Source organism: Oculina patagonica, chromosome 9, assembly GCF_052425735.1.
Source record: "Oculina patagonica isolate OP01 chromosome 9, crgOcupat, whole genome shotgun sequence".
Classification (NCBI taxonomy): domain Eukaryota; kingdom Metazoa; phylum Cnidaria; class Anthozoa; order Scleractinia; family Oculinidae; genus Oculina; species Oculina patagonica.
In genome coordinates this window covers 25,994,077-26,013,242 of record NC_135766.1, presented here as the reverse complement: position 1 = coordinate 26,013,242, position 19,166 = coordinate 25,994,077, and the positions used below count along the sequence as shown (strand labels likewise).

General features: G+C 37.6%; 3 protein-coding genes across 3 annotated transcripts in view; 2 read left to right on the top strand and 1 right to left on the bottom strand.

Annotated features, from left to right (window-relative positions):
- Nucleotides 1–19,166, top strand: part of LOC144665856 (dolichyl-diphosphooligosaccharide--protein glycosyltransferase subunit STT3A) — a 42,369-nt gene that overhangs the window by 15,050 nt on the left and 8,153 nt on the right. The gene's annotated exons all lie outside the window — the stretch shown is intronic.
- Nucleotides 705–14,120, bottom strand: LOC144665858 (putative serine incorporator). The gene is made up of 13 exons (XM_078527137.1): nucleotides 13,926–14,120; nucleotides 12,976–13,304; nucleotides 12,561–12,640; nucleotides 12,078–12,171; nucleotides 11,189–11,232; nucleotides 10,737–10,813; nucleotides 4,352–4,448; nucleotides 3,866–3,952; nucleotides 3,427–3,544; nucleotides 2,950–2,998; nucleotides 2,830–2,857; nucleotides 2,237–2,396; nucleotides 705–1,582 (listed from the first exon to the last, which is right to left on the bottom strand). The coding sequence occupies exons 1-13, from the start codon at nucleotides 14,004–14,006 to the stop codon at nucleotides 1,438–1,440; spliced, it is 1,389 nt and encodes a 462-aa protein (XP_078383263.1). The 5' UTR covers nucleotides 14,007–14,120; the 3' UTR covers nucleotides 705–1,437.
- Nucleotides 14,231–18,307, top strand: LOC144665857 (kelch-like protein 12). Its single transcript, XM_078527135.1, has 3 exons — nucleotides 14,231–14,620; nucleotides 15,549–16,480; nucleotides 16,919–18,307. The coding sequence occupies exons 1-3, from the start codon at nucleotides 14,387–14,389 to the stop codon at nucleotides 17,499–17,501; spliced, it is 1,749 nt and encodes a 582-aa protein (XP_078383261.1). The 5' UTR covers nucleotides 14,231–14,386; the 3' UTR covers nucleotides 17,502–18,307.

Sequence of the window (19,166 nt, the reverse complement as noted above, 5' to 3'; positions counted from 1 at the left end):
AACCTTACAAAATCGAAAAATGCTAGAGGGGACGCTGGAGGGGCGGGAATAATATTCTTCGCAGCTCTAATTAAGGTTATCATGCACTATTGCGTGTCAATCCAAATAACGCTTGCAAAGATGACTAAAAGGTTTAACGTTCTGCGTCAATTATCGTTCAATGCTTCTGATAAGAACTGCGTGGCGAGCCCAATATTAGACTTGCACAAGCTGTCGAATGAACTATCAGTGTGATTTGCAAGACTGGCAAAATAAGCTCAGTTTTGTCGTTCTTTCATAAGTGCTAGTAAGGACTTCGACTTGTGAAGTGCGGGACCACGGGAGCAGTCGTTTCACTTGTCTGACTTAAATTGTTTTTCGACTTCGGGAGAACGGGACTACGGAAGTTAACCAAACAAAATCATGTTTTCCCCCATTTCGGGACCACGGGAACAGAAGATTAACGCTCCAAAGTGGCCGAGTATTTGAAGTTGCTCTACAATTGGACTGACGTATTTTTATGATGGCATTTCAGAGTACTAGCAAGTGACCACCTTATCTTTTCTCATTCTCACGGTTCTTTCTTGTCTCTACAGCCAAAAGGTCACGCTCTTTACCACAAAGTCTGCCTTTAGTTATGATTATCTTACTCTCGCATAGATACTCATCAATTAACAAGACCCATTAAAAAGCTCCCAACATCCCAACATAACTGTAGTCTACAATCTTGATCTTAGTCTTTATTACCCACTCGCCACAAACTGCTGTTGTGATGTTTCGTGGAATTACATGTTTACAGTGTTCATTTTTATTTTACAAATCTCCAATTACCCAAGAAAACTTATTCCGACATCCTTGCTTTCTGAAGGTCTGGGAACAATATTGCCAGAAACGTAGCTTACATACATGATAAAAACAGGTGATTTCTCGTGATATAGCCAGCAATGACGTTTGATTTTAACACGAGTTCAAATAACTCATACAACTAGAAATAATGGGAAACGCAAATAAAAATACAGATACAAGTTCTTGATTTACCAGTACAATATATAGATCACATAACAAGTCGCGGTAGTTTGGTGTAGTGCACACACTCGGCTTATAAACTACTACCCTTAATTTTTCATAAAAAAAATTTTGATTTCCATAATTGAACATCCACGACATAGAATGAAAACGGTACAAAAAACATTAACTTTTACAACTTACGCCGGTTTTTTAAGGAAAACTGTTAAATAAAATTTTGTCTCTACAAATCTTCTTTAGTTTTTTTTAGCTTCAACAACTTACCTTAACTATCTAAAAGAAAAAAGGCTTTACAATAAAAAGGCAAAAGGTTTTCTCATAGCAAGCTGTAGTGTCTTTTTAAGTCCTAACAACTAAACCCAGCACTAATTAGATTATTTTACAATTCATCGCATGACCTCTCCAAAACAGAGTGGAACAGCTTGTCTCATGTTAGTGTCCAAAGTCCCTGTCTGGGAGAAGGACTGGGGCCAACAGAGTCCAGAGGTAGAGAGCAATACAGGCCCAGCTTGAACTGACCTTGACCCAAACAGTGGCCCAGTTACTGGTCAGTGTAGTGAAGTCTGAACCTTCAGGACTACAATGAAATGTAACAGACAGGTATTAAAGAAGTTTCCCATGAAATCACTCTTGCAAACAACCAAAAAAAACACAGTGAACTTAACACATCTCAAAACAGGAACATACAATCTGAACCATACGCAGGAATTTATGTGGTAGTGTTTCATTCCTGAATAGTTGAAAAAAAACATGGTTGTTTCTTTTGGGACAGCAAGGCTATGCACAAATGGTGTACTGTTTTCAACCTGGAGCTCTATAGAAGAGTTGAAGGTTGACGTTTTGAAAAGGGTACCTGGAAAACTTCATTACATGCAAAACATAATGCTTAATGCTTAATTCACCCAAATATTTTGAGGGGGTTCTTTATTCAAGGTTATGTCATTGTATATTAAATGGTACGGGTTTGGACCTCAGGGTGATGCCTCTCTGTGTAAAACTCAGTCTTCCTCTATTAAGTTAACGTTCGTTGTCTATGAGCGACCTTGTGAGGTAACAATTGATTTAGACAAGCAATTGAAATCTGTTTTGATCCTTTTTTTAAGTCATATATTGTAGTCACTATTTCCAGAAAACTACTATGGGTAAGGAATTTAGATGTGAGTAAATTCTCCTAAGTAACGTCATAATAATCTTCATACAGCGGAAGGGAGAATTTCAGTGTTGAACATACCTGTACCAGTTGGTCAGTGTCATCATGATGTAAAGTGAAGCCAGAAAGAAAGTGATGTGAAAGAAACTGTAGTTATATGTCACTGCTGTTTCTTCATCATCATACACACGCTGGATACGAGGCTTGTTTTCTTCATTCGTAGCATTGCCACTCTCAGCATCTGTTGCAAAGAAACAAGATGGCAAGGTGTAATTTATGCAAGGCAAAATGGGAAAAAGATAATCCCTGCCCCGCTAATGCAATATTGTAATGGTCAGTCAATAAGTACCTAAGACAAAAGTATAAAATTAATTTAATTTAATAATTAAATTAAATTAATAATTTTATTTTATTTAATTAATTTATGTCTATCATATAGTAATAAGTAAAGTAAGGCAAAGTTTTTGTTTTAAATGTAGTCAAGTGTTTGAGAAACACCGGGTGTTTTAGAAAGTGTTTTAGAAAAATCGCCCACCATTCCAGTTTGTTTGTCTTAGTCTTGTCTGAGTCACGATGTCGATCATGTGCTTAGCTATTTACGTGCTTTAAACACATTTCTACAGAAATTAGAATTCAGCAGTCAGCACAAGGAAATAAAAACAACTGACACTAACCTTGGGTATAATCTGGTAGGAGTGTCTCCTATATAATAGGCAAAGAAAAAATGGAATTATTAAATTAGATTTGATCAAATTCATTGGACAACACTTAAAATGTCATAAAACAATACAAACCTCCATGCTCCCACTGGCTGTAAGCCGGTTTGAACTGGTTGTTCTCAAGCTACAAGATAACAAACACATGCAGATAAAAGTTATTGTAACATAGGGTTAGTGGAAACTGCCTAATGTGAACGATAAGCAACAGTAACAAAAGTAACCTCTTTTGTGGCTGGTATTATGTTTTGTGTGTGAAGGGAAAAGTACTGTAAATAGACATAACTAACATGTATACCTAAGCAAGTTAAGAATTTCTTTTTTAACATGTCACATGTGACGCCTTTGGTATTATTATACTATTTCATGTACTTCCGGAAGTAAGCAATTTAAGAAATCATTACCGGTACACTGCAAAAAGTCTCTGGCATCAAATAACAGTGGTAAAAAAGGCCCTTAATCAGTGGTAAATTACTTAATATTCAATGGCTTTCCAGCCTTGTGACTGGCTGATTTCACCAAGGCATGGGATAACTTGTTGTATATCTCACATACCAAGAGTACACAACCATGACAAACATCAGTATTGCTGCTAGAATGGTCCTTCCATTACCCAAGCCAGGTGCCAGGCTGGAACTTTGGATCAGGGAGCCACTGGGATTGCAATCCTGATCTGAGAAGGACAGCAAGGAGATCATCAACTGCATAATTGTTAATTCTTCGAGAGTATATTGTATAACATCTTTTTTACTAGAATTAAGTCCTTTATTACCATAACAGTTATTAGTAACTGACAAGCCTGAGTACATAACTCATAATTAAGTCTTAATGCGTGATTTTGCTAAAGACAGTGCAAAGTTTAATGCTAGTTCATATGAAGAAAAATAATTAATAGAAATCATTATTTGAAGGAAAATTAGTTAGAATTCTACTAAAACAATAATTATAAGACTATTCACGCTCATAATCTTATTGTGAATTATTCAGAGCATACCAGGTTCATTGGACATTCCAGACCATGTCAGGTACATGGTATACAGAGTAATAACAGCAGCTTGTAATAGTCCAGAGTTTGGTTGACCTGTCATGGAAAAGTACAATGCGTACATTGTACACAGTCAATTACCGGTAGTTTAAAAATTAAATGCACACAATTCAATTCTAAATTCAGAAGCAAAAGCACTTTGACTTTTAAAGGTTTTTTTCTCAAGAGACTAGAAATGTCACACATTTTTATAACTTTAACATTAACTTATTGCTTATTTGATGGAAAAGGAATTGATTGCAAGCAAGCTTTGGCACAACAGAAAAATCAAGAGAAATTATAATTTTTAGCATTTAGGAATTGGAGGGGCTTAGTGAGGAGTAGCCATGCTCTGAATTGGAGTAGGCAGGCTTCAGATCTGACAGATTAGTAACTGATCACTTTATCAATTCAAATGCTTGGCATCTTTTCATGTATCAGATGTTAATGACTTACATTCCTGAACTTTAGGATGAATGGCCACCATGGAGACTATAAAACACAGCACCAGGTTTAAGCTGATAAAGAGCTTGTTGTTTTTGCATCCTGATGGCTGGAAACAAAAAAAAAATAGCACAATAGGTGTAAGTACAGTGGCAGTAATAAGGACAAAATAATTATGTTAAAACTCAAAACATCTTGATCTAACATGTTACAGAAACATTGGTTACAAGTCCTTTTTTTGACTTTTTTTGCTTGTTTACAAGCAAAAGGAAGGAGAATAGCAGTTATGTGGGGTAATCTGGAACCGGAAGGAACCACATTCTTGTTAACTCTTAAGGGACTGTTTTAATTTCTCAAGGGAATACTTTCCGCTGTGGGTGATCAAAGCGCGTGACTTGTAAAGTGTCACTCTATAGTTGTGCTTCAGCACTTCCGTTCTTGTAGAAAAAAACGTGACTTGTCAAATTTACAAACGTTATATAACAATCAAAAACGTGAGTAGCCTAAATCTTACGTCACATAACCAGGGTTCAAAATAGCAGCCGGCTGTCGGCGGTAGCCGGCACTTAGACGACACTTGCCGGCTACTTTTCACCGAAGAAATAGAAAACATGCCTTGATCGGCCAACTGAAATCAAAGTTGCGGTAATGTTGAAGTAAACATTTCATATCAGAAAAAAGCAGCCTGACAGGGCTAGAAAGTGCGACTCACCGGTCGCTAATGTGACCAAAATTTCATCTTTGTCGACGAAAACTTCTGGTTTTACGGTTTAGTCGCCAATGTGGCGACTTCATTTCTGTGTTAAGATGAACAAGGGGCCGCCCCATCTTCTCAGGTATTATGTCGCTCCAGAAAATTATATTGGAAGATCTTATTTGCTTCTCAAACATTCAAAATAAGAAAAGAAGTCACATTGCTCCAATCCATTCTCTTGCTTTGCCGTAAAATATTCTATTTCTTCGGAAAACTTGCGAATGGCCGACTGTGTTTGAAATCGCCCCAGAATGCATCTGGGTACGTCATGTATGCAGATGGATTGTGTCCCTTGAAAATGCATAGCACTTCAACAGCCAGGAAAAAAATGAGCCTTGACAAAAAAAGCCGACAAATTCAGGTTAAAAACGAAATTTTATTTTGAACCCTGCATAACCAATTAAGAATGTAAGGGGTTCAGCGCTCGAAGGCAGCGAAGTTTAAAACGATTAAGAACGCAATTTGTACTGGTACAAGTCTTTAGGCGCTAATATTAATTTAACCTAAAACGATTAACAACGCAAATTTGTACTGGTACAAGTCTTTCACACACTAAAACGTTGCTAATAGTTAACCAAAGGGAACTCATTTCGTGACAATTGAAGAGCGGCGGGAATAAACGGCCCCTGGACTTTCTGACTAAATCGAACATTATCGAAACAGCTCCAAATTGCGCATGCAGGTTTGTTTACGTGTGCTAAACACTGTCCTGTGTTGCATTCGGCTGGTCTTTCCTTCGTTTTTCAGAAATTATGTATGCAAAAAAAAGGCATTTTGCAAGCTTACGTGCTCCCAGTCAGCTAGCAGTCTGAGTTTTCCAACGCATCGCGTGTACATCTTTCCCTGTAGGGTTTTCTAAGCGTCTACGGAAGACGAGAAACCATTTAACAAGCATTTCTTCAACTCGCTGCGCATGTCTTTTGTTGATTCGAGTAACGTAGGACTGGATACTGCATTGTGACGTAAGGTCACATGTTAGAGGCGGAAGAGTTTGAATTAAGCGAAATGGCGTGTCTGTGAAAGTAAAACGGAAAAGTTTATAGTTTTAGCTCGATTGCGGCTGCCAGGTGGTTGAAGGACATCATTAAGTCTGAATACCCGTAAGTTTACAGCATCGCTCGAAGAACTGAGTGATGTTTCTGCCTTTGTTTTGTACAACAGCGCTGTTTAGCGCTTCGGAAAAAACGTTGCAAACAAGGTAGTTTGAGCCTGGCCGCATAGAAGGCCTAAAACAAGAGGTTTCTTGCCGGGAACTTCGTCAACGCGAGTTTTACAGGGTCCGCTTGGGTTCTGCCGCGACAAAGTTGCCGAGAAGTGACCTGGTTTTAGACTTTAAAAAATTCTTTATAGGTATGGGGGGGGACCTCCCCTTGCAAAATTATTTTCTGTGCCTCATTAAATATTCACCAATCAATAAATCAATCAATCAATCGATTCGTGCCTTAGTTTATCTTGTTTTCGCGGGATTTTGTAGATGTGTGATGATGTAAGGAGTGGAGATAGAAGTGAGAGCAAGCCGGCGGCACTTAACTGAAAGCAAAACTAGTATAATGTGACAACACGAGCAAACGTATTCAATCAACAATCAGTCTTTATTTCACTTTCACCTCAAAATTACAGCTAACGGTAACAGATTACAATAGTCTTGCCCGAAACAACAAAAAGAAGCTAACCGCAAGCAGACTGCAGTGAAAGCTAGCCGCTCGAAACGCTAACGCTAACCCTAACCCTTAAACTTGGGTTTAGCTTTTTAACCCTAAATTTGAAATGAAACCCTAGCGTCGTCAGACCCTAACCCTAACCCTTGGGGTTTAGGGTTAAGCTTTTTTCGCTAGGGTTAAGCTAAGGGGTTGGGGCTAGGCCTGTAATCCCAAAACTTTAGCTGACTTCATCGTTTTGAGAAACAAAAGGTTTCCTTTGTTTATCGTTTGTAAAAGAAAAGACAAAAGAAGCCGCGCGAGCAAAAACCTTGTCTTTTTGCATGTGTAATTTTTCAAAAACGAAAGAAAGACCAGTGAAATGAAAGACAGGACATTGTTAAGCACACGTAAACAAACCTGCATGCGCAATTTGGAGCTGTTTCGATAATGTTCGATTTAGTCAGAAAGTCCAGGGGCCGTTTATTCCCGCCGCTCTTCAATTGATTATTTCTGCTGAGTTGCACAATTTAGAATTGCAACATCATTAAATGTGTTAAGTGATATTTACAAGTGTTTTTGTAGCCTGTTGTGAAATTACTTCCGGTGAAAGCAGTAAACGCTAAACGTTTTTGTTTCTGTTCAGAAGTTAATGCATCGCCATTAGAAAAATAAACAGCAACTGTTTTACTGGAAATGTAGTCGTTAGAAATGGCATGTGTAGCCGTAAGGTAAAGAATAGCGCGAGGAGAAGCGGCTTTTGGTAATATCCAAAGGAAAATTTACTTCTCAATGTGGGGTTAAGATTGCGTGACGAGACAAAAGGTAACTCTGTCGTGCGTAACCTTTATCAGGAACCCTGCATTAAGCCGAGTAGAAAGCTTTCTAACTCGAAAGGAAACAACTATTTCGATTAAAGGCAAACGTCAAAGTTTACCATTTTAAACCAAGCCAAAGTATATGAGTCGCAAAGCACCCAGCCGTCGCGACTGACAAATACAGCATTTCCTCCGCGAAAATAAAAAAATGCTTGAACTGAAAGACGTTTGAATTCTTCCATGATATGTTCGAACAACAATGCCCAGGATAAACCTTCTACTCATACTAACTTCATGCAAAAAAAAGTCGATATCATCATCATACAGTATTCTAGCATGGGGAAGTATATATAAGACACACATTAAGAAAATCCAAGTTAAGGTGGTTCAACTGGATTTTCAAGGGGTAACACCGCGCAAGTTTGAGAATTAACTACGTCGCCATTAACAATGCTATCGAAAAACGATCACCACAGTTGTATTAGATGAAGACGAAATTTTTTTATGACCAGTGCTATATTGACATCGGAGTTGCCATAGCGACGAAATGACGTCATTACCTTTTTTACTTTCGCTCGTATTACTCGGCACCAGGAGATTTTTTCGAAAATCACTCAAAGGAGCTTGTACCACACAAATCTGCCTCGATGTTGGCAAAGTTTAAACAAATTCTATGAGAGCGTTTTGGAAATATTTGGGGATGAAGTTTACGGGGCTATAAATACAGTTAAAAACATACTAACGAGAAAATGGGGTAATATCTAAAGAAAACGACGCGCCTATGAATTGCAATTTCATCTTATAGTAGTTTGATTCCATTTAAAATCGTGTGTAAAACAGTGGTGGGGATTGCTTTGGTCGATTGCGAGAAAAAAGAATTTGATGAGCGTGCGTTCCGGTGCTCTTGTTGCCATTTTTGTTTATAATTTGGTCTATGCCTACAAAAGTGATAATAAATTAAAAACCGCTCGATGAATTTTTTTTAAAATTTGACAAACTCGAGGTTTGTCATCAATTGATAAAGCTTGCAAGTTTCAAGCTCATTAAAAACATTTAAGGCAGTAAAATTGGGCCTCCAATGTACTGATGTTTTCTCGCAGATTTCGTGTTTACAAGCGAGTGTCCTCATTATTCACGGGTATTGTTTTCAAGTTTCATATCCACGCGCACCACTCAGGAAAAAAATTCATTTGCATTAAACAGGACGCTCGATTGCTTTCCGAAAATTTTTCCGAAGCATGCTAATCTGCGTTGGGATGAGAATAGCAATGGCAATATATGCATAATAATAGCTTTCGTTTTCTGGACAGAGGCCCTTGACATCAAAAGCCCGACAAATGCTGTTACAATTTTCAAGCAATATAAGCATGTTTCGGAAAATTGTTCGGAAAGCAGTCGAGCGTCCTATTTAATGCAAATGAAGTTTTTGCTGAAGTCGTGCACGTGGATATGAAACTTGAAAACAATACCCGTGAATAATGAGGACACTCGCTTGTAAACACAAAATCTGCGAGAAAACATCAGTACATTGGAGGCCCAATTTTACTGCCTTAAATGTTTTCAATGAGCTTGAAACTTGCAAGCTTTATCAATTGATGACAAACCTCGAGTTTGTCAAATTTTAAAAAAAATTCATCGAGCGGTTTTTAATTTATTATCACTTTTGTAGGCATAGACCAAATTATAAACAAAAATGGCAACAAGAGCACCGGAACGCACGCTCATCAAATTCTTTTTTCTCGCAATCGACCAAAGCAATCCCCACCACTGTTTTACACACGATTTTAAATGGAATCAAACTACTATAAGATGAAATTGCAATTCATAGGCGCGTCGTTTTACTTCGATATTACCCCATTTTCTCGCTAGTATGTTTTTGACTGTATTTATAGCCCCGAAAACTTCATCCCCAAATATTTCCAAAACGCTCTCATAGAATTTGTTCAAACTTTGCCAACATCGAGGCAGATATGTCTGGTACAAACTCCTTTGAGCAATTTTCGAAAAAATCTCCTGGTGCCGAGTAATACGAGCGAAAGTAAAAAAGGTAATGACGTCATTTCGTCGCTATGGCAACTCCGATGTCAATATAACACTGGTCATAAAAAAATTTCATCTTTATCTAATACAACTGTGGTGATCGTTTTTCGATAGCATTGTTAATGGCGACGTAGTTAATTCTCAAACTTGCGCGGTGTTACCCCTAAAAAATCCAGTTGAGCCACCTTTAGCAAAACCATGTTGTAAGACTAATCTTCTACTCTAAAACGTTTGGCAAAGAAACTGAAAGTGCCAAACCTTTGTTAAATCTACTTGACGTTCTGACAGTAGACAACATCTATCGTCTCGAAATATTGAAATTCGCACATTCATGGCATAATGGCCTTCTCCCTAGAGTATTTGACGATATATTTAAATATGCTAGAAATATGCATGGATACAACACAAGATATACAGCCAAACAGAATTTTTATAAGTATAGAGTAAACACTAACGTAGGAAAGCAATCCGTCACTTTCATGGCAATTGATATTTGGAAAGACCTTCCATCTTCTTTAAAAGACTTAAGTGTGTTAGCATTTCCCAAGCAAACAAAACGTTACCTCCTGTCAGAACAAAAACTAAATTGATTTTCCATTAAACTAAGTTTGTAAATTCGTAAGTCCTCTTCCCTATTGTTTCTTATATATTAATCACCTGCTTTTTATACTATTTATAACATTAATTGTACGGGGAGCTAACTTGAAAACCTAGCGGTTCATTTAGCTCCCCAGCTCAATACTTAATTAACTACAAATTCCTGTAATACCTTATTTCTATTTTATTAAGAATACGAAAAAAAACTGTAAACTTTAATATAAGCTGAATAAAATTATTATTATTATTATTATATCTCGAAGAGATCTTTGATTATTCCAGATGGGGGAACCAGGCATTTTTTTAATGTTTTCCAAAGTAAATGGAAAACACAGTCAGTAGCGTAATGGCAAAGTGTACTGGACACTCACTCCAGAGGAAGAAAAGAACTACCCGGGTAATTTTTTTAACTCAGTGGTAGGTTATAACTAATTTATTACCATTTACAACTTATTATGTTGTAACTAGTATGTTTTTATGAGGGGGCTTTATGTACTTAGCAGTGCTGTAAGGGAATACATGACTGTACAAATTAAATTAATATTACTTACTTCAGTGTAGAACAGGAAAAAGCACACAACAGCACCAATAGACAGGATGTAAATTCCACTGGTTACGATCACAAGGGCTAAAAACAAAATGAAAAGTTAGACTATTAAGATGCCAATGCAATGCAATACAATACAGGCAAGTTAACTAATTTGTCCAAAATAAAAGCAGTTAAAGGACCAAAACAGACTGAGCAAAGCCTATAACATTAATTATTTTTTTCTTGCCATATATGACAATCACAAACAAGTTGTAGGTTAAAAAAAGAAAAGAAAAAAAAGTTGAAGGTTTGATTTATATAAAACTATTCTTGCCATAAACTCATCATGAACTTGTTGCATGTGACATAAAAAAACATATCATGAACTTTATTCCACCTTGGATGATAAACATGTAGTTGTACTAACTAAATCAGCCCTGAAAAAAGTACAAAAACAATATAATGTACACTTACCCCAGTACCACCTTTTATTTCCTGTTGTCTCGTACTTCTCAACCCTGACAATTGAAAATTGCATACATGTGATGAAACACATTATGTACAAATCACACAATCCTACACCTCAGTAATTCACTTTATTGTGCTTCAGAAGCAATAATCCTTGTGACTTGTCCCCAGGGGGGGTACTCGTTTTTGAAAGTGACGGGGATGCTCGTCGTCTCGCTTAGGGGTATAAATTTCGGATTTTTGGTCTCGCTTTGGGTGTTCCTGGCAAAACGCCAATATTTTTAGCCATAATGGTCTCGTTTAGGGTTACACACGAAGAAATATACAAATATAAATTCTCTTTTTAGAATTTTGGTATCTTTTAGGGGTCTAAAATAGCTTGAGCCACGCCCAGATTGGTCTCTTTTAGGGGTTCTTTTCAAAACTTCCGACGAGCATCCCCGTCCCTTTAATATGGGAGTCCCCCTGGGGACTTGTCCCCTCAACTGAACACTACAGGACACTTGTTACAGGGACTAGCCACAGGAACAAGTTGTTGCCTTTTGTATGTCGATCCTAAGTTTTTAGCATGATTTATGCCAGCTGGGTGTGTGTGTGGGTGCAGGCAGGGACAGCCATGTGAGCAGTCTGATGATTTTAACACAGGGCTGCAAATAACCTTTTTTCACTTGGAAGGACATATGTCCTACTAAGACACCATCTTGGTCGGACAAAACAAAATTGTGGTTGGACAGATTTTATTCATTGTTTCCGTGAAATGATTTGCGATCAAAAAAATGTTCGGATATCATGTCCGACCACACTTGGAATTTCTTCGGACATTAGTAAATTTTGGTTGGCCAATGTCCGATGACAAACTGTTATTTGCAGCTCTGTTAACATGTTCACTACTTACCAAGATTCACTCCAGTTGTAAGCAAAATCAATCAGTAAGATCAGCTGTAGCAATATAAACAGGTAGCCACCAATCATACCAATATACATCCATGCTATGGAATGTCAAAAACAGCAATAATTACCATTAAAGTAATCACTCCATTTCTTTTATGAAATACAGCCAACTCTCTCTTGTAACGAACACCTCTTCAAGATGGACACCTTTATAAGAAGGATGTCTGGTGATGGTCCCATCCCTGCAGCTTTTCAGTCATTTCACTGTAACTCCCCATAAAATGGAGAGATGTCTGAGACAGGCAGTCAGAGCCAGTCAGGATGGCGCCCATTTTAGATAGAGTTGACTGTATACTGAAGAACACATAGAAAGATACTCTGATAAACAATGGCTTTTCTATAAAGAAAATATTGCCTTGAATTCTGGCTCTTTTACAAATTATACTAACGTAAAATTAAAATGCTACAAACATTCCATTTGACATACCAATGCCAAAGTTTCCCTTGGGGATGTAAAAAGCAGCCACCATAAGTGCTATAAAGAATGCAATCTTGACAAACCAAAACCTTGTGAAACAAGAAATCTTAACAGTTAGTATTAAGATGCTGAAAAAGTAAACAAATTACAATTTACAGTCATGTATCAGGAAAAAAATTCTTGTTTTGTGTACAAGAAGTAAACGTTGTGGTCTCATGCAGTTTTATTAATAACAGCCAAACCCCTATAAGGGTTCAACTGTAATAATAATATTCTAAGAGAACATCAAGTTAAACATGCTCTATCTGCATCTCAATATTATTGTAAGTGAAATTTTACTATCATGATACAGTGGCACACAATGATGTACAATGTTCATATGCAATATAACAACTGTTTACTGTAAAAGAACACGTCTATTTACCCATTTTGAAACTTGGCTCTGGGATCTCGGCTGCTGCTAACTTTAAACATCATAACTGCCATCAGCAAGAAGAATGCCGCCATTGCAAAGCAGACTCGATATACCGCCAAGTATCCCACAAGGCTGGTACAGTTGTCAGGAACATTTTCACAGAAGCGAGGAATTTTTTCCAACTTGTCAACAATACCAGGGGCAAGCATCACAGCAGACAAGACTGTTCCCAGAAAGAGGAATATTGTGTAGACAATTCTTGATGCAGTGGAGTTCTTGCATGAGGGACAGCGTGCACAGCAACAAAAACAGGCAGATGATCCACAACAACAGGCAGCCTAAGAAAAGTAAATGAACTCAACAATAAATTGCCTTAAAAAACACAGTGAATGCCTTATTAGCCAAGTCCTTGCACCTTTTTTCACATTAGACTAGCAGCACTACATGGTTTAAATGTACAAGCATACATATGTCTTATTGGACATTTGAACTATTGCTTTTTACATTTTCTTTTCTCTAAAATACTGATCGAGGAACAATTTAATTTATCAGGAATACATGGTTATGCAAAACTATACGTAGAGAGAGTAAACAAAATGATCCAATATGCAAGATTGTGCCGTCAACTGAATAACATTTTTAAATTCTATTAATGTAAAGGCAATTTCAACCGTTTCTTATTAACTCAAGCCATTTCCCAGCGATTTCGATACAATGTACGATGACAGTAAACAAAACAGATGAAAGGTTCAGCTGAAGGTTTAAGCTTAAATTGCTTGAAATCATTACAGGGTACGTTAACTTATAACTGAATACAGTAACAGTGATTCGATAACAAAATCATTAAAAAAATACGATCCAAATAACAAAAAGGGAATAAACCTTCACCGTATTCCTGTTAAAAACTAATAACTCTACAAGTCTAATTGCAAACATGGCGGACATATCTTTTGACATACCACTGGAGCAAGAGAGCTAGCACAAGATGCACACGATGAAAACGCAGCACAACTTCCCAGAGCACCTAACACAGCTCCCATTCTGTATATTTGAATGCAGATTCCACTATAAATCGAGTATTTTCACATCAAAAGCGCCAAACGTGAACGAAGGCTTGTTCGTACGTTGAGTATTTTAATGACGTCATGGTTTGGAAGCAATGCATCCTGGGTTTCCTTTTGTGAAATTTTAATTCACATGCACAAAAAGAAAAGATATTGAGAAAAAAAGAAGGAATTTGGTTTGGTATAAGGAAACGAGCTTTCACATATTTCTACACAAGTGGATCTTAAAAATAACTTTCCTTTTTTTGAAGAGAATTTTTTGAAGAAGACGGAAGAATCCAGACTGCCTTCGCCTGGAGGGTTTGTTTATGAGCCCACAGTTGCTTCCGCTGTACTTCGTAGGCAGGTGTTAAAAGATGGAAGACGACGGCGAAGAAGATTCAGGCGAGACTCAAACATTTCTTCATCAACATCACGCCGGCTGCATCTTATCCCGACTAAATGATCTTCGCGAGCGAGAAGAGCTTTGTGATATCACGATCATTGTTGAAGGGAGGCCTATCAAGGCTCATCGAGCTGTCTTAGCTGCCTCTAGCCAATATTTCAACGCCATGTTTACTGCAAAGATGAGCGAACGAAACCAAGCCACGGTAAGTTTGAGATATTTTCGTAGAAGCTTTAATGATTATTTTCCTGTGTCGTGCAATGTTAACATTTAAATTTAAAATGTGAAAGTCGCGTTAAGGGGCTGATGAAAGCTAGACACGCTGTTAGGCTAAAATGTGAGCTCGTTCGACTGGAAATATAAAAATTTAAGCTTAAGTCGTGTGTAATTGTTTAATAGCTATTTACAATCTTCTTGGTGAAAGAGAAAGCCGGTGTAAACTGACTTGGAAAACAAAATGTAAACTAGTAAACCGACATTTAAAGGATCGTATTTACGACAAGACTCTGATTTATCAACACCCAGATGTACAGTCGTACAGTAATTCAAGGCGTGCGAAATTTACAGTAACACGTTTTACTTTCCTAATTGTTGACTTTGTACGTTGTACGTTATTACCTTGATAATATAGGTCTGGGTTTTAAAGAGTTTTAAATTTAACTTTGTTGTATGATGATGTATTGTACCACAGACAAACTCTTTCTATAATGGCCAGTACAAGCTGAACAAATTTCGTATTTTCCTCCTAGTAACATATCATTTCATAAATCTTATTGGGTGGTCATTTTGCAATTGGTTTAGTTGGCAGGAACCCTTGATATCACATAGCAACCAAGGAAATTACAAAGAATTTTCTCATATCATAATTTATTCTTTATTTGACCAAAGAGAGAAACAATCCTGAAAAAAAAAAACACAAGGGTTAGGGTTAGGTTAGGGTTATGGCACAAGATGTTGGGTATTAAAATTATGCAAGTCAATTGAAAACTGGAACAATATTCCACAAGTGGGGTTCAATTTGCAGCAATTTCTTTGCATTTGCATCAGCGGTCGATATTTCGAAGATTAAAGGATTCAAGCCATTGCTACTGTTGAATTTTCACTAATGTGCTTTTTTGTTATTCCTTTTTTAGGTGGAGATTAAAGGAATTGATTTTGTCTCTGCAGAAACTCTGATAAACTTTGCCTACACCTCCCAACTGAGTATTACTGACTCCAGCGTACAAAACATATTCCTGGCTGCTGATTTGCTTCAATTTAAATGGGTAAAAGATTCTTGTATTCATTTCATCATGCAGCAAATCGACATCACAAACTGCATTGGTGTCCGTGCACTTGCCGAGAGACACTCATGCAAAGCCATGTACGAGGCTGCTACACGCTTTGTTACTGAGAACTTTCTTAAAGTCTCCTTAACTGAAGACTTTAAAATGCTTAGTGCCACTGAAATGCTAGAGTTGGTAAGCCGAAATGATGTGAATGTGAGTGATGAAATTGAGGTATTTGAAGCATGCATAGGGTGGATTGAATATGACACTGAAAGCAGAAAGCAGCACCTCTCAGAGTTCTTAAAAGCAATGAGGTTGCCTTTTATTCCAGTTAAAAATCTTCAAAAGTGTGTTGCTGAGAATTATTTGGTAAAACGTGATATCTACAGCCAGGACATTGTTGAAGAAGCGACAACGTTTCATTTTGAGCATGCTGGATTGCAAATGAGAGACTCTTATGCTGAAACTGTTTACATACTTGGAGGAGAAACGTCATTTATGAAAGAAGTCAAAACTGTTGAAAGGTTTAATCCTGAAAAGACGCAGTGGGAAGGTGTAAAATCTATGACGGAAGCACGGGCATCGTTTACTGTAGCCACACTTGAAGGCAAACTGTATGTTATAGGAGGGTATCGTCGTGGAAGAAAGCTCAACTCCATGGAGTGTTATGATCCAACTCAGAATGGCTGGGTCAGTTTACAGCCGATGAGTAAATGCCAAGGTGACATGCGAGCTGCAGTTCTAGATGGCTTGATTTACGTAGCTGGAGGATCAAGTGAAGGACTGCTGACCTGTAGGTAAGTGGGCTCATTGTGACATCATCAATAACAATTTGGAAATAGTTCAGCAAATTTCTGGCGTCAAGTTTTTCATCATCTGGCCTAATGCCTTGATTGAAAGCTATGAACATTTTTTAAACTAATGAGCGAAAACATTGATTATTGTCACACAAATTCAATGTGAAAACTGTGTTTAATGACAAATTTCCTGCCAGTAAATACCAGAAAAAGATCAATCAAATGTCAAAGTTGGGGAAAATGATGTTGATTCTGTTAAAAAGCTAAAATTTTGGGTTAGATTTTAAAGTATTTTCTGTTTCAATGTAAATGTTTCTGTTTCAATGCTTCAGTAAATTTGTTTCCCTGGTCTGTGTTAATTATTATTATTCAACACATGTGCGCGTTGCCCATATATGGTCTGTGTTAATTATTATTGCTTCATTTATTTTTTCCCAGTTATGTTGAGCGTTATTCACCTGTCACAGAAAAATGGCAAGTAGTGTCCAGCATGCATCGTCAGCGGCGTCGTTTTGCTTTGGCTGTGCTTGACAGCTATATCTATGCCGTGGGAGGATTTGATGACAGCAGAGGCGACCTGAAGCATGTGGAATATTACGATGCTAGTTCCAACACATGGACTGAAGTGAAGCCCATGCAGTGCTGTCGATATGACTTTGGCGCAGTAGCATTGTCAGGCTATCTTTATGCAGTGGGTGGTGCAAATGGCAGACGAGGTTCATTAAACACTGTTGAACGATTTGATCCAAGCACAAACGAGTGGTCGATGGTTGCTCCCTTGAAGCATTGCAGGGGTGGAGTGTCCGTGGCTGTGCATTGTGGCAAGATTTTTGCTATGAATGGAATGAATGAATATATGTCAATTGTTGATTCTACCGAATGCTACAATGAAGTTCAAAATAAATGGAGCAGCCCTTCTGCCTGTACACACACGGCACGGTTTAGTGCGGCTGCTATTGTTTATCCCCCAGTTATCCCTTTACACGTCAAAAACCTTCATCACAACGTGTCCTTGTCATGAACAAAGGTAACAGTGCTACTTATTTCCATGGAATCATTCTGAGTTTTACCTTGCAATCTGGAAGAGCCCTGATTATAGTACACTGGATCATGTTAGCAAGAAAGTGGAACAATTGTTTTAGTATTAAGTTAAATTGCAGAGGCAGTACATTTTGAGCATTGTGTGTTTCGCCCTGACAAAAGAAAATGCTCGAAGGAACAGCTGGTTCATTTTACCCAGCAGTAACAACAACAAACTTTTTTCTTTTAAATAATGAATTCCCTCTCACCTAGTTTCTCCATAAAATGCAAATTTTGTAAAAAAAATTGGGTACTACTTTGCAGATTGATGTTTGGTTCATCTTGAACAATATTACAAATTTTCTATCTACATAAATTCTTTTTTGTTCTAGCTAGTGAGCACAAAGTGTGAGCAACCTACTCCTTCCCCAATTCCCACAGTTTGTAATTTCTTGTGTGCTAGACGAACTTTAAAAGTAAACTAGACTGTAAGATGTCTGATGCAGTGTCTAATATTTTACTATGTATTTCACCACTTGGAACTGTTCATGATCAGTTGTAAAGTAAAAGACTAATCTGTAAAGCATCAAACTGTTAGTATAAAAATTATTGTCAAGACAACTAGAATAAGGCAATCAAATTTCTCTTATTTCAATGAAACCCACCATACAATTTTTCTTTGATTGCCCTGTAGTTGAAAAAGTGCTCCATTGATAAGGTCCTTATTGTAAATATTTGTACATATTGTAATTAAAATTTAAAAAAAATAAAATGGTGAAAGCACTTTCACCGATACAGTGGCTCGAATCACGCGGGGATTAGAAAAGGACTGGCCTGGTTTGGTTCGCTGAAAATTATTTTCCCAACCGAACGGAAAGATCAAAACAAACCTGGTGGCTCGCGAGGACGCGAGGATACACGCGAGAAGTAAAAAAAAAAACATACACGGCATTTTTGAAAAAGGCAAGTAAAAATATTTTTACTTCAATCAGGACTACAGGAATGTAAGCGAGCGTGGAAACTCGCAGTTGCCCCTGGAAAGTGGGTATTTGAGTGAGCGAACAAAGTATAAATGATCGACCGTTCGATTGATACGTAAACTGCTGGTGATTATTTTTGGCGTGCGTCACGCAATCTATTGTCTTCGAACTTGGTTAATATTAGCGACGCGTTAGTTAGATCATATTTCATTACCTGGTGCGTTGTCTTGCGTCGGCTAGCTCGCTTGCGAAGGAGATTGCGAAGTTTTATGCGTTTCAAACTATTCAGGCGTGCGCCGGAAGAGGACAATCGGTAAGCATATTTTATAGTCTCATTCTTTATAGTTTCATCTCGTATCGACTGTTGTAATTTTCTCGCGTTCTTGCGTTTAGGGTATTATGTTATGTAACTATCGTTCGGTCTTGTACCTTTCGTGTTGCTTAGGCTTAATTACTTTTACTTGTATTTTAGTTTGGCGGTCTTCGAACATTGGACTTATCACTCGCAATAAATCATCTTGAATTAACGTATACGAAGTGCTGTGTTTGAAATCTGTGTAGCGATATCCTGTGATTCTATCTTGAACTTGCGACCTGCAGCACGCCTCAAAAAAACGGTAATGAAAGCTTACCGCAAGCAACTCCGTGTAAAATAGACCACAAGAATACGCTAGCTATTTATTAAA

What these genes read in the sequence shown, in the direction of transcription:
- LOC144665857 (XM_078527135.1), top strand. Translation starts at nt 14,387, where the DNA reads ATGGAAGACGACGGCGAAGAAGATTCAGGCGAGACTCAAACATTTCTT. An exon ending in GCGAACGAAACCAAGCCACG is followed by an intron (nt 14,621 to 15,548) that starts GTAAGTTTGAGA and finishes TTCCTTTTTTAG; the next exon opens with GTGGAGATTAAAGGAATTGA. An exon ending in GAAGGACTGCTGACCTGTAG is followed by an intron (nt 16,481 to 16,918) that starts GTAAGTGGGCTC and finishes ATTTTTTCCCAG; the next exon opens with TTATGTTGAGCGTTATTCAC.
- LOC144665858 (XM_078527137.1), bottom strand. Translation starts at nt 14,006, where the DNA reads ATGGGAGCTGTGTTAGGTGCTCTGGGAAGTTGTGCTGCGTTTTCATCG. An exon ending in TACAACTGGAGTGAATCTTG is followed by an intron (nt 11,233 to 12,077) that starts GTAAGTAGTGAA and finishes TTCAATTGTCAG; the next exon opens with GGTTGAGAAGTACGAGACAA. An exon ending in TTTTCCTGTTCTACACTGAA is followed by an intron (nt 4,449 to 10,736) that starts GTAAGTAATATT and finishes TTTTGTTTCCAG; the next exon opens with CCATCAGGATGCAAAAACAA.